General features: G+C 41.0%; 1 protein-coding gene across 2 annotated transcripts in view; it reads right to left on the minus strand.

The window, feature by feature from the left end:
- The window catches only part of Sema2a (Semaphorin 2a), a 240,299-nt gene that overhangs the window by 5,069 nt on the left and 221,114 nt on the right, over positions 1-14,116 (minus strand). For both annotated transcript variants that reach the window (XM_070305479.1, XM_070305478.1), the window contains 4 exons: positions 7,147-7,209; positions 6,007-6,114; positions 4,308-4,578; positions 123-353 (listed from right to left, as the gene is read on the minus strand). In XM_070305479.1, coding sequence (XP_070161580.1) covers positions 123-353; positions 4,308-4,578; positions 6,007-6,114; positions 7,147-7,209 — 673 coding nt within the window. The remainder of the gene's footprint in view (positions 1-122; positions 354-4,307; positions 4,579-6,006; positions 6,115-7,146; positions 7,210-14,116) is intronic.

Here is a 14,116-nt window from a genome sequence, read left to right on the forward strand (position 1 = left end):
AAATTCTGAACATGTAGCAAGAGTATGGAAGTAAATGTAAATTATACTGTAATGGAAAATATTATACACACACAACTGCGTAAAAATATGTTTCGTGCCACACACAATTTCCTGATACTCACGTATCTCGTTGAAATAAAACGGAAACTCGCCGGGTATCGAGCAGTTTAACCTGGCCTTGAGATATGTGGCCCAATTTTGGGCGAGTATATTTTTACCGCCAGTGTCCCTCTTGCAAACTCTCGCCACGCGGGAGTACACACTTTTACCGCAGTTGATGTATTCGACCGCGGTCTCGCGGAAAAAGAAGAACACGTGGCTACCGATGTCATACGAGCCTACGAAGTTGGGCTCTGAAAAGATAGACGGTAAACATTACGTTAGGTTTTTAATTTTCTTTTTAAAAGCGTCGAAACTCTCGTTTCGATTCGCGTTTCTCGACATGTGTATCTTTTTTTTCTCGCCGAGTGGCTTTTATTTCTCGGTCGCATGTTCCAACGAGCTTATACACTCGTGTATAATCTAGCCGTTAGCATCTACCTCATTCTCTACGCCAAAATAACTACATCTAGAGCAGATAGTTCCCGCGTGTAGGTAGATATCTACTCCGCAATAATCGCGCGCAATAATAATCGCGAATCGAGTATTCGCCGCGGGCGGGGCGCGACGATATCCTTGCTCGTTCTATGCATAAAAACTTTCATCGCCGGAACTGTGTTTAAACTCCGCTCGAGACGTGGGCAACAATCTCCCCGAATTCCGTTTAACCGCAGGCATTTCGTAGCGCAACGATATTATTTTGCAACCGCTTTAGCAGTAAATGGAAGTGCAAAAACGGGAAACACGTAGCCAGGATTAGATTGGAAACAATGCGCTTTAATTGTGTTCCTTGATAAAGACGATTTCAAGCAGAATTGGATTCAATGAAAGAATAATTGGTGCAAAATTATGTTATAATGAATCTCATACAAAATTCTCTCTTAAATGCATATATACACAATACTAAAATTAAATCGCAATTTACCAATGTCGTGCTGAGCGAGATGAAAAAATTATATGGCGAGAAAAGAAAGCGAACAACATCCAGTCGGCTTTATCATAACGTCTCGCGTAGTTGAGTTATAAGTTCAGTATCATTTTCGAATGAGATAAGTTGCGCGAGAAAGAGTCCGAAATAACTTTACCATAGTTTCCGAGTTCTTTGGCAACGGACGGCAAGAGGAATCGAGGAAAATCACGCGGTTTATCTCGCTCGAGTTCGTTAGAAATAATTTATTACAGATTAATTCAATTTGTCTTGCCATTCATGACGATTTTCGACGATCGAATCCTGGTTAATCGCATGCAAAATCGGCACAATCGCGCGATTATTCGCATTAGTAGCACCAAAAAATGCAACCCGATGAGGAAAATCATGAAACATGCTTCGTCGCGCGAAATCCTTTAATCTTGGCGTAATTACTTGTTGTGCCGAGGAAACTGGTTTATCTCGCATCACGGTCGCAGTCGGAGTTCGGTGACGCGAGAAAATGACGAAGGAAATCGAATTTTTCCGCGTTCGAATCCCGCCGCCACTGTCGGGCTCTCTTGTCAATTTTACATTATGCGGTGGCGTTCAACTGGAGACCGTCGCAATCTCTCTCACGGTTCAACGATTAAATCGATTGTCTGACGCTTTCGACAGCGGCAGTTTGATATATCGAGACGGTACAGGCACGTGCAGAGAGACGAAGACAGGCTAAGAGATCGGCTGCGAAGCAGAAGACGAACGAGGGAACGAGGGAACAAGGAAACGCAAAATCGTCTAGAAACGATAAGCTTTGATTGTGTATTTTATCACTAATGAAGAGAGCAACGTGTGGTACTATTTGAGCTTTAAAAATACATTTCGTAATATTTTAAGAAAAAGAATGCTTCGTTGCAATATATCTAGAAAAAAAGAAATTTAAAGACAGTTAAATGCAGCAAATTCGACAAGATGGGTGCGTGATAATATTGATAATGACAAAGTGCTATCTCTCGCGCGCGCGGAATCCGTGAAAGTAGACGTTTGTCAGCTAGTTATTCAGAGCTTGTTAAGAAGTCCATTACGTTCTATTCTCCATTTTTCTTCGTCCTTCTTTTCATTCGCGATTCACCTTCCCGAGCCGAGTTTTCCTTATCATGGCCACGAACCACATCAGTCTTCATTGCGTTCGCTTTGCCGCCGAGCGGAGACACAAAAAAGAGAAACTGCGAGCGAAGAAAAAAGAGGAAGAGTAGGAAGGGTCGGTGAGTAAGGCTCGAAGACTACGAGAAGCGTGCGCGAAGTTCATCCGTCTCTTCCGAGACTCTCGCCTCGCATTTAATCAACGCCTTTGTTAATAGACAAACTCGATGCGGAGAACGGTCCTTGATGGTGACGCGCTCGCGCTTGGTAGGGTCTGAACGAAGATTTCGTTCTGGAGGCGGACGAATAGTAAGCAGCTAAGAGCAAAGATGAGAGAGAGAGAGAGAGAGAGAGAGAAAATGTGTAACGAAAGGGCCGCGTTCCGACTTGAAATTAAACGACGAAACAAATGGCTAATCATGCATCCCGTGGGAGGGCGCGAAAGATACAAAGTAGGACAAAGTTATTCGTCTGCCCTAGAGTTTTCGCCGCTCCGGTGTACCACGACCCTACTCGACGGCGACGAAGACGGTGGCTGAAAGAGCGAACTCGAGTGGCAGCACGCTTCACTGGAGTGAGGAAAAGCGGAAGCGGCCCCTCTTGAGAAATACAAAGCAGCAGCCTACCGTCCCGCACCATTATTTCGCGTGTCGCGCGTAAATGCTCGCCATGGAAAGGATTGCGATGCGGCAAAAGAAGGAGTTAAAATTAACTCTTTTATACGGGTAAGCCACTTTCCTCCCTCGAGCAAAAAAAAAAAAAAAAAAAAAAAAAGATGCAATTTTCGTTGAGATAATTAATAAATCAAAAGTTTTGTGATTTAGAGAAATTTAAATTTCTTGACGTACAATACATTAATAAATGACTAATATTCAATATGAAACACGTAAATTTTTCGTGCAACAAAATTTTTTTTCAACTGCCTTTTAAAACGTAGTCGGTAGAAGGTTCCGAATACAGCAGAATTTCGATATTAAACGGCAGTGTAACTAAATTTTCGACGTATTGCTCGTATCCTGTCACGACTGACGAACCTAACGAATCGGATTCTATTTACACTTGATCATCGCAAATCAGTGCGCTCCGCCCCTACCTCCCGCGAGTTACGCTATTAAATTCCATGTCGGATTGTATGTCTATATTCGACGCACGTCCTAATCTACATTTTCCAATTTCCTTGCCAAGCCGCTCCCGCCTGCCGCGCCCCTCACGTTCGCGCGTTCCGATAACGAAAAATCGAGAGAATCGCAATAATCTCGCTCGACGAATCAGGGAGCCGGTAAAACTGATTAAAGCTCGGCCTACGCGGCCTATGCGGCGAGAAGGAGAAAGGGGAGAAGGGGTTTCCGGCGGACGACGGGAAAACTTTAACTTCTTCGATCGGCTTTCTCTTCCTTCCCGAGGAAGAGGAGGAGGAAGATACTTCGTCGAGAGCGCAACGTTTAGGACGAGGCAGATCGCGTCAGGATGTTATTTTATTACCCCTCTCGTGGAGCGAGAAAGAGATAGAGAAAGAGAGAGCGAGGAAGAGAGAATCGGGCACCCTCTAGTCTGCTTCGATACTTTCATCCTACCACGCGAGTCCTTCGCGTCGTCGACGAGCCAGGCAACGGTATCCTTGGAAAATAGGCGGGGCAGTTTATTCGCATCCATTTGAACCCGAAGCGTGTTCTCGGCTGATGTCCGGGGTCCTAACTTCAAAGCACTCTCCCGTCTATTTCCCAAACAGCACCACCCTTCCCGCTCGGTTTCTTCGCCGGAAACCTATTTCGCTTTTTAGCCGATCTAAGCGCCTATCCCTTCTTCCCGTTAATACACTCTCTAAGTCTAATGGAAATTTTATTGTTGATTCGACACGCCGTAATTATTGGGCTTTGTGTAAAGGGTCCTTTATAATGATGTGCGGAGATCTAAGTATTTTTACTAGTAGATATAGTGATCAATACCAATGGGGTGAAGACGAATTATGAAATATAATTTACAAGTTTAAAAGGTACTATTATAGATTAAATATTAAATAAAAAAAAATGCCAAAATATTATATAAAAATCATTAAACATTATTATCTTCTACAATAATTCAATATAAAAGAGAATATCGATATATAATAAGTTTAAGTATTTCTAATAATGGTTATTGTTTGAAAAAGAATACTCACTGTCGAGCCACTTGGAATCGTACTTGAGCGTTCTTTTGAAGCTGAACGCCTTGCGACCGGTAGTCAGATTGTAGAGATCCGTGCGGAAGATTACGGTATCGGCTTTGGTGAACTCGGCATTCGTGCCGGAATAAAGAGCTGGCAAGTCCCCAGGATTGCCCTTCTCGACCCAAACCGCCGTAGAGTTGTCCGCAGGATCATAAGGGCACTTCGCGATACCCATTCCCACTCCAGGAACAAACTCGTGACGCGGTAAGTGAGTCAGATTGCTCTGGAAAAATATCATTCGGAGAACGAGGTCAGATTGGACATTAGCAATAAGACATTACAAAGGCTGAAAAAGCAAATTATACCGCAAAAGAATTTTTCTAATCGAAAATTATTGATTTAATTATTGAAAATTTAATCATTTCAATCCAAGTTATCAAAGAATAATAAAGTTATATGATGAGATTTTTCTCATCATATAACTTTATTCAAAATAGTGTAAAAAAAAAAAGGAATAATATAATATATATTAAAATCAATTAAAATGGATAAAAAACTAGCGATAGTAAATTTAAATCGTAATTACACGTTGCATACACAAGTTCGATATATTAAAAGATATCATTAACAAATCTAATGAAACATAATTAAAATATCAAACGTACGAAGAAGATGCTCTATATGCTTTAATATTAAAAATTCAATCCATTTCAATCAGCTGCCCATCCCTCAGATTTAATATTTTATTATATCATATTTATATTCATTTCATCTCATTCAATATCGAATATCTTCAAATAGTTAATTTTATTTAGTAGCTATAATCTCGAGCAATAGCTTACGTTAGCGGATATGATTATTATGTGAGATGTTACGATACACTCGAGGCTCATAACATTTGGCGAAACGAAACTCGTGTATCTTCTCGTGTCGTTTTACACGGGTATTTAAACGTAAGATTAATTAATCTATTTTAATTACTTTGATATGCTCCGATATATAAAATTTTGCGAATCATATCGCATAGATTTCTATTATTTTGCGATAATGCATATAAATTTCTTTCTATCGATAATAGCATTATTCATATATATCATGGCTTTAAATATTTGAACAGGAATTAAATTGGGAACGTATTATAGAGGAATGCGTGAGTGGCGATGAAATTTATTCGTAACGCGAAAATTAATTAACGATATTATTTTCAGATGCCTTGTCGTGTTCTGTTATTAATTAATTAAATTAAGCGTAAAGTAGCATAAATCGGCGTGCGTTGCGCACATCGCGCTGAATTCGCAATACGTTTCAAGAGAAGTTGCGAATGCATTTAACATCGTTTTACATTTTCAATTTTCGATAAACAAATGACAGCGCATGTTTAAACGCATATTGCACGTGTATTTTTTCTGCCCATTCCAATCCAGTTACAAACCGTTGCGTATTACAAAATCAAATTTAACGAATTTGTTTAGTATGCATCGGAATTTATAAGATATAAAAGAATGGAATAATATGTATGAGAAACAACGCAATATCTATTTCGATATCCTGCCATTGGAAAGATAAAAATAATTGTTCATATATCATAAATAAAAATTTTTTAATGACATATATATATTTAACATATATTCGATAAAAAATTATATGGAGTTATCCCTTATAAAAATGTATATATTCTAATTTCTCGATTAAAAATAACGTGGAAACTTACATAAATCACCCAATCCTTGGGCGCGTGCGCATTCGTACCACACATGTAGAGCCGATTTCCGTCTCCCATCGGTTGTATCACTCTTATATGGTTCCGGCAATCGAAGTGCTAGAGGAAAAAAAAAAAAGATAAAGAGAAGAAAATTAAATTCGGCGGTATGACGTGCGTTTCAGTGATGAGAAGATAGTCGTCGAGAGTACGGATGACGACAGAGTTCAATATGCTCTGCCGCTCTCTCTCTCTCTCTTCGGACTTTTCGGCAAAGCGGGAAAAGCGAAAGAGCGCGTCGCGATTCCGTCGCGGTCGATCACGTCGCGCGCGTATTTCGCAACGAATCGGCGGGAAATGAATTGGCTTTGTCGTCACGTAGGGAATATTTGCGTGGACCTTACACCTCAACGACGACGCGTACACGATGCATACGAATGATGCCGCGATAAGCGTACGCGCGTCTATGAGGCGGAACGCGATCGTGCCCGCGTTTTATCACCGTGGACGCGCGATGCGGGATTTCGAAGTAGGAATAAAAATGAATACGGAGGGATTAAATGTTTTACGGTTAGCAGGAATTTTCGATTCGGCGCAAATGCAATAGCGGTAATTTGAGAAAACTCGTAAATTTTCTATCGTTGTTACGATATTTATGCCGCGATAATACTTATCTCTGATTAGACGATCATAATGAAACTTTTTGGAATATTTGCATGTTAATTCAGAAATTACAACATGGCGCTAAAAGCCATTGCAGATTATTCGCGAGAAATGAGAGATGTGGCAATACCTTTTTGCGATAAAGATACAAACGAGATACGAGTTCCTTTTCAGATTCGCGAGTGACACCGCAATATCTATTAAAGAGCGAACTTGCGTTTTTCGTTTCATCTTTGCGCGTCGTCAAAGAAACTAGTGCTTTTATTTCAGCATGTCAGCTCTGCTTGCGATTCTTTTTCTCCTCGACATTATGTTCGACGTCTTTTTCTGCAATCACAATTCTTTCTCGTTTCCTGATACGCTCGGACCAGTTTTGTCCTCCCCCACCCCTCTCTCAGTACCGGAATTAAAATTCTTTTCAAAGACGTTGCGCAAAGTGCGAAACGTAGCGCAAAGTGCTAAACCGTATTAAAAAAAAAAAAAATCTACCTCCGATTTGCCTTTAGACACGCAATTTGCCACGTTGCTGGGTTCCAGATTCAGGGCGTCTCTCTGCAACAAAGAAAAGAACATGAAATTAGATTGTGTGAATAGACCCATTTACAAACAGAGTCATTAGTAAAAAAAAAAAAAAGTATATTTACGTATGTATATAATATTTTCCGCGATATCCCATGTCCCAAATATTTCACATTAAGAGAATAACGTCTCAAGAGGTATGTCATAATTATACGTCTTTCGGGGAAAGTGTGCCTCTTGGCAAGTACAGGCCGCTCGACCTTACACGAGAGGCGTTAGAAGTGCATACTTCACATTTTGCAAGTTCAGTATTTTACGCCGTGGCAACCCCTCGTAACGCAGTCAGAAAAGCGCTACAAACGCGCCGAAATAAGGTCAATATTCAGATTTCGGAGAAAAGGTATTCACGCGAGTGAAAATAACGAAACTCCTCTCTTTGCTTTAAAATGCGCTCCAGGTTAGGTTCCTTACGTCAATTATAATATATGAATGTAACGCGTGTACTCTTGAGAAGAGAAACATTTATCGAAAATTAGTTTCGTAAACGTGAACGTTCCCACGTGTGTAGATCGTGTTGTTGATCGTCCGCCTCGTTCGGTGCGCTTTATGCGTATATTGATAGATACGGTTCGGTATGTTTGTATAGTCAATCGTCCGAAACGCGTCGGACTTAACGATCAATCTCCTGCGGATGCGTCGCGTGTCGCATCCCCGCGGGTGTCACGACCAGAAACGACGTCGATCTTCGACATTGTTCCGGGCCGGAATGTAAGGGCGAGCCGAAACAGCCTTCTCTCCGACGTTGATCTACGACCAATAAATTATCGAAAGAATCGCGGCGCTCTTCTTTCCCTCTCTCTCTCTCTCTCTCTCTCTCTCTCTCTCTCTCTCTTTGAACGAATCATATCGAGAGCAGACTAAAAAGAGGACGTTAAATCATAGCGATTTCCGCGCGGTACAAACGTATATTATATCTGAGCGATTCAAAGCACCAGTTCGAGAAATACTCTCGCGCGTGCAATCGTTCTAGCGAATCGTACGAACGTATCGATCGATGTGTAGCATCGTTCGTAAATTTACATTTCAAAGCGAATGAACCTGGCATACTCCGCGTTAACCGGTAAACTCCCCCGTATTGCGGAGCAGATAAATATACAATATTGTTTCTACGTAGGATTCTAACCCGAGGTCGGAAAGTCACATCCTGTGCACAATTTGTTGGATGGAGAATGTATATTGGCGAGAATCCAGGGGACGCGATTGAAGTGGATACGACGAACGAGCATGATTTGCCTCGGCGCATACGGTATATCTGCGCACGGTCGCAATATTCAGAACACGGGCCTGGGGTGGCCCATTATAAACATAATCCACTTACAAACAATGTACCGCGGTCTACTTTACGCGAGTAGCGCGCTCGCAACTGCGATCAGTAACTTCGCTTCGTAGTTTTCGATGAGCGGGCGTTATATGAGAAACAATAGCGGACTATTCGCGCCCGTATTATTCTCTTTAATTTAGCGAGCTACTGATCTGTATATTCGGCAACTATTGTACTTCGTCGTCTGTCTCCGACTATTCGCCCGAGAAAGGCTCGCGATTGATTCGCGTGAATTTTACCTAAAAAAATTGTTAAAAAGGATCCGCCCCCCCCCCCCTTCTTGTCCGCGCAGGTATTATCGATAAAAATCGTTAAACAGCGCGGTGCATTAAGAGCTCGGTGTACACAGTCGGCAGCTTGGCGGTAATTAAAAGTGAAGCAATTCCCGGTATCCGCGCTTACCCGTAAGCTCCGGCGCGGATCTTCTCGTTATACTAATCATTACAATCCGGCTGTGAACCTGAAGCGGAGATAGGAGCTCGAAGACGGTGAGAAAATAGCGAAGGGGGATGGCGGATGGAGAATCTTTGCGGAAGAGACGAAAGCGAGAAGGGACGGAGAGAGCTTTTCTACGCTATTCGCGCCGCTAATACGCGTTCCTCCTATGTACATTCAAACGTGTAATACCGTTTGCACAAAATTAACGATAGAGACTGTAAAGGATTATGATTTGGGTTTTATACGCGTTCGCTTTTAATTAAGTACATACAATTGATGATATTACTCGTTCACGTTCGGCAACGCGTGTCGTTAGCAACGACGAAATCGTAAAACATGATTCGAGCTATTAATTCTTATCCGGAGTTTCGATAAAATTTCGATTAAATTATTCGCTGATTAATTCAATTAGATGGCATAATTGCTTAGAGCAAAATTTCTAATTATATAATTCATATCCTTTTCAATCTAATCTTTTGCTATTTATCTCAAATAATTAAGAGTTAATAATCCACACGTAAACATTGTAGATATTATTTAATAAGTTAATTGGAATTAAATCGAAGCGGTTCTCAATCAAATAAGGAATCACCGAGAAATTGTTTGAAAGAAGGAAAAAGAACATGTGTATGTTTTTGCGCGAGTTGAAGCGGATAGATGCAGCTGTCGGCATAATATTATCATCGCCAAGCCGCGATGCATCATTTTATCGGGTTGCCTACGATGCCATTAACTTTATAGCACTAGCGTGTCTCCCATGCAAACGCCTCGACTCCCATTACCGGCGTGATACGCCGACTATTAAATAGAAATATCTCCCGTCATCTCGCCGATATCCTCTAAACTCTAAACTTCAGGGATCTGATTGTCGCGCAGATTCCGCTCCTTTCTCATTTTCGTAACAGACTTAAAATGTCACACATTTACTTCTCTCGTATTTTCAGATTTACGTTATTATCTTAATTAGAGTGTATAAAAAGCGTTTTAAAATTTTCATATCTCTTCAATCAGAAAATACATAAATCAATTAGGCAAAGCCTTAAAGACGATGTTTCAAGCAGATACGCTCTCTGAATCATCTCTGCGTTTCATTTTAGCGCTCAATTTTTTATTCTCGTCGTCCCCAGATCAACGGAGAAATGTCACATGTGTTTCTTTCATTCTTACGAGTTGCTGATTTGTGTACACTTTATGGTTCGAAACTTTCAATATTCGGATTGAGTTTATTAAGTTCGTAATGATACGAGAGGAAATGTTCAAAAGTTGTCATCGCGCGCGAACTCGCTCCTTCACCCGTCCGTCCTTTTTCTTTATTTCGCTCCGGGTTTAATCATCGTCGCAACTTGCGCGCATTGAAAATTCCTGTGTGCGAGTGTACGCATTTCCGCAGCACGCCAAAAGCGGCTTGCGGATGATTAGTTTCCTCGAAGCGAAGATACACTATACCATCCGCGTCTCAGTCTTTGTCGTTGTCGCCGCTGATTTGTGTCTTTTCAGCTTGTTGCTTTCCGTGTTAGTTCCGCTGAATGAGCATTGAATGTAGCATTGAAGGCGCGCAAACGGATTGTAATATATAAAATGACTTATTTCGAGATTTAACGCGAATCATTAAATTAATCTCTCAATTTACTTTAACGAGAAAAAATTGCATGCGTTTTTCGTTTTATAATGTGCGAGAGCGTGTGATTCTGGAGAAACTGTTTTCGCTGTTTTAAATAATAAAAGAAAACACACCCCTGGTACATACATATTTAGGAATACCTTCTTTCCAAGAGCAAATAGAAAAACATTGACGCGGATCAACGTTCTTACCAACGTCGGCGTGGTCTGAGGAAGGACAAGATGGAGAAAGTGGAAGATCAGTGTATGCAAGGAAAAGGTATAATTTACCGTGCTAAAATATTAAAGGTAGAAGACTACTGTGGCGTCCCCCCAGGGTATCGACACCCCCTAACCTCGGAAACTCGGGGAACGTAACGGTACCTGCGAGGCTCCTTTAAAAATTCACGAGTCGAGGCCACCGCGGCGCTTTTTATCTCATCAAATAGTAATGCCGGGCATTGGACCGTTAAGAGACAAGATCCCCTCAGACTCTCCTGATCACGTGCCGTGTATATTATCGTGGTGCCGGAGGAAAAGAAGCTAATATCTCTTATCATATTTTTGAATCAAATAATTTACAAAAAAAAAAAAAAAAAGGAAAAGAAAGAATCTTTATTCTTTCTATATAGAATTTTTCGTCTTATCGGATCTTTTTCCATTTAACTAATATGTTTCACGAAAAGATAGTAAAAACAAATTTTTACGATACAATTACAACTTGAGTGAAATATACCAAGAGTAAATATCCTCATGGTAAATTCATGAAAAAATGACACAGGATATATAAATAATATCGACCAAACATCATACTGTCTCTTTTACGCCGAACGATGCCTTGATTCGCAGTCGTGTCAGGTGGTAACCTTTGTTACGCATATAATTTTCGCGAACTGGCCTGACATTTCAGCAGGACGAAAAGTGCCTTTCGTTGTCGATCGGCACCGTAAGTCACTTTTTCCTAATGGAAGCCGTCACTCGGCACCTTCTCGCTCTCTCGCGGCCTCGCACGGCTGGAGACGCGCGACTGGGGGGGAAAAAAAAGAGGGAAGGAGTGAGATTCAATCTGCATTCAATATTGATTCCAATCCGATATCGTGGATTTCCATTTTTGTGATTTACTTCTTACGCCGGCAGCACTGGCTGGTACTATCTGTACTACGAAAGAGGGTGTTTTTCGACGGTCAACCCCAATGCATATCGATGTCGCGTCGTTATCGATCAAATTTCTCGAACGATAAATAACCTTGTCTCGGTGATGATACTCGCAATGCGCATCGACGGTTAAGCGATCAATTTCTAGCAGAAAGCTTTTTGGTTATTCGTATCAATTACGATAAGTCAATGAACTAGAAGGAATTCCTTAAGAAATCAAAGTTCCGGCGCTACGAGAAGTTAGCGGAAGACATAACTTCCATCCGGAGATAAGAAATTATCGATCTGTGATTTTCATCGTGGCACAAACCTTGGCGTAATATACTTTGTTAAATCGTTCAGAGACTAGTTCACTCTTTTAGATTTTATCATTTTAGTACCTATTTATATCGCTGCGTCGCAAACAATTCCCGCGAAAGCTCGTTTAATCCGTAATTTTACAACCTCGCGAGTAACATTCTCATTAGCTTAAAAGAGCATTCGTCGTAAGAGCCAAACGCAAAAACTCCTTTGAGCAATTTAGAATCGTTCGCGCGGTTCTCGTCGTTGTGCCGTAGAAGTGTATTTGAGCACCGCGTTATTCGCGTTCGTTCTTTTTTTTATTTTCTACAGGCGTTTTAATGGCAGTCTGGGACTAAATATTTTACACGACGGCGACGATGACGACAAGAACGACGGCGGAGGGTCTGTATAGCTATTTAAACACTTTCTTCGCAACGCCTTTCCTCTCGCACGATTATTCTCCTATTCTGCCTCTTTTTATTGCTAATCGTATGCGGATATCATACCTTTTCTTGCGCAACTCGTGATTTGCGCAACAAAAACGAACGATACGAATGAGCATACAAGGAATAGCAAGGGAAGTGATTAAGATGGCAATTAAGAGCAATTAATTTCTAATATTCCATGATGAATAAAGTACGATGAAAAAGTTGCGTTCAAATAGAGAAATATCGATAAGATTTATCGATGTAATTTTTATTTCATTCATCAATACGATTTTCGAAACATATCATACACATTACACAAATAATATTTTTAGAAAAAAATCCAATAATCGAATAAGAGTAGACGAATTCCAAATAGCAAAAAAAAAAAAAAAAAAAAAAACCATAGATTGAACTTCGTGAGACAGCGGTAGTCGTGGAGATGGGCGACAAAGATCGAAAAGGAAATACACTGTTGACAGTTACTTCGCCGGGTAATAGGGCAGTTTCGTAGTCTGCAATTAACCAGCGTCGTTGAGGCGACACCATCTGGAGCGAGTTTGCTACTGAGCTCTCTTCGTCGAGGATCCTCTGTTTACAATTTCGATGTTCGCTCGATGACTAAAGAAGATTTTTCACCCGAGGTGTGGACTATGAACAAAAGTTTCCGGGGTGTTTCATTCACCGAATGGAGTTACTCTAATTCCTTCATTTGTCTCGCTTCGCGTCACACAATTTTCATCCCCGCGTAAAGTTTTTCTCGCAATTTTTGCAAACGTATCGATGAAGGATAAATATATAAAAAAATCGTAATCTCACACATTTCCTGTCTTCTTTTTTAATATACCAAAAATAGTCATTAGAGATAAAGAAGTCACCCGTACACTAATGTAACGAAGACGAAAAAAACGCGAATTATTTGCGAAAGTTTCTCGCAACTTATATCTGATGAAAGGGTATTACAAAGAGAGAAGGGAGCTCCACCGCTGTGGCCCGAGGGCAAATTCATTTCTGTTACGCGCGAAGTCGGTGGTGTTGCGAGAAGAAGAAAAATAGGGAAGGAAAAATCAAGAAAATGGAAAATGTGTATACGACGACGAGTTGGAAAATCGAGAAACAAGAGGTCCGAGTAAAGTTCGAAAATTTTTCATTTTATGCTCGCCATTGTCCTTCATTTCTACGAAGCAAGAGTGTACTTCCACTTGATTACAGGAGAAACTGATTTATAAAGGCGGGTTCGCGAGACTCTCTGCGAGGAAACTGCGACCATTCGGTAACCCGTTTGCGAGTTTGCGAGCGAATAATATACGACGGAGGGACACATTGCGCCTTGCAAGAAAGCCTTGTAATTAATTTCTCGTCGAAGCGAGGCGAGAGCTTGGAAGACGATACTCGATACTCACGCTTAACACCACTTTCAATATAGCTTGTAAATATACCGACGCATAATGCAATTTACCGGCTTGTCGATAACGTTACGATGTGTATAACACGTGCGCGCTATTTATATACTTTACAGGAACCGTTCGCGTACGCGATAATCGGCTTTAGATGGTCCTAAAAGGTATGAAATATGACGTAGTTCTCGCGTGTCTAGAGAGCATATAAAAATAATATAGGAATGACAAAAATACCGCGCAGGGAGAGAGAAAGAGAGAGA

This window comes from Polyergus mexicanus, unplaced genomic scaffold (assembly GCF_030449975.1).
Source record: "Polyergus mexicanus isolate NDT 795.1 unplaced genomic scaffold, iyPolMexi1.0 SCAF_12, whole genome shotgun sequence".
NCBI lineage: Eukaryota > Metazoa > Arthropoda > Insecta > Hymenoptera > Formicidae > Polyergus > Polyergus mexicanus.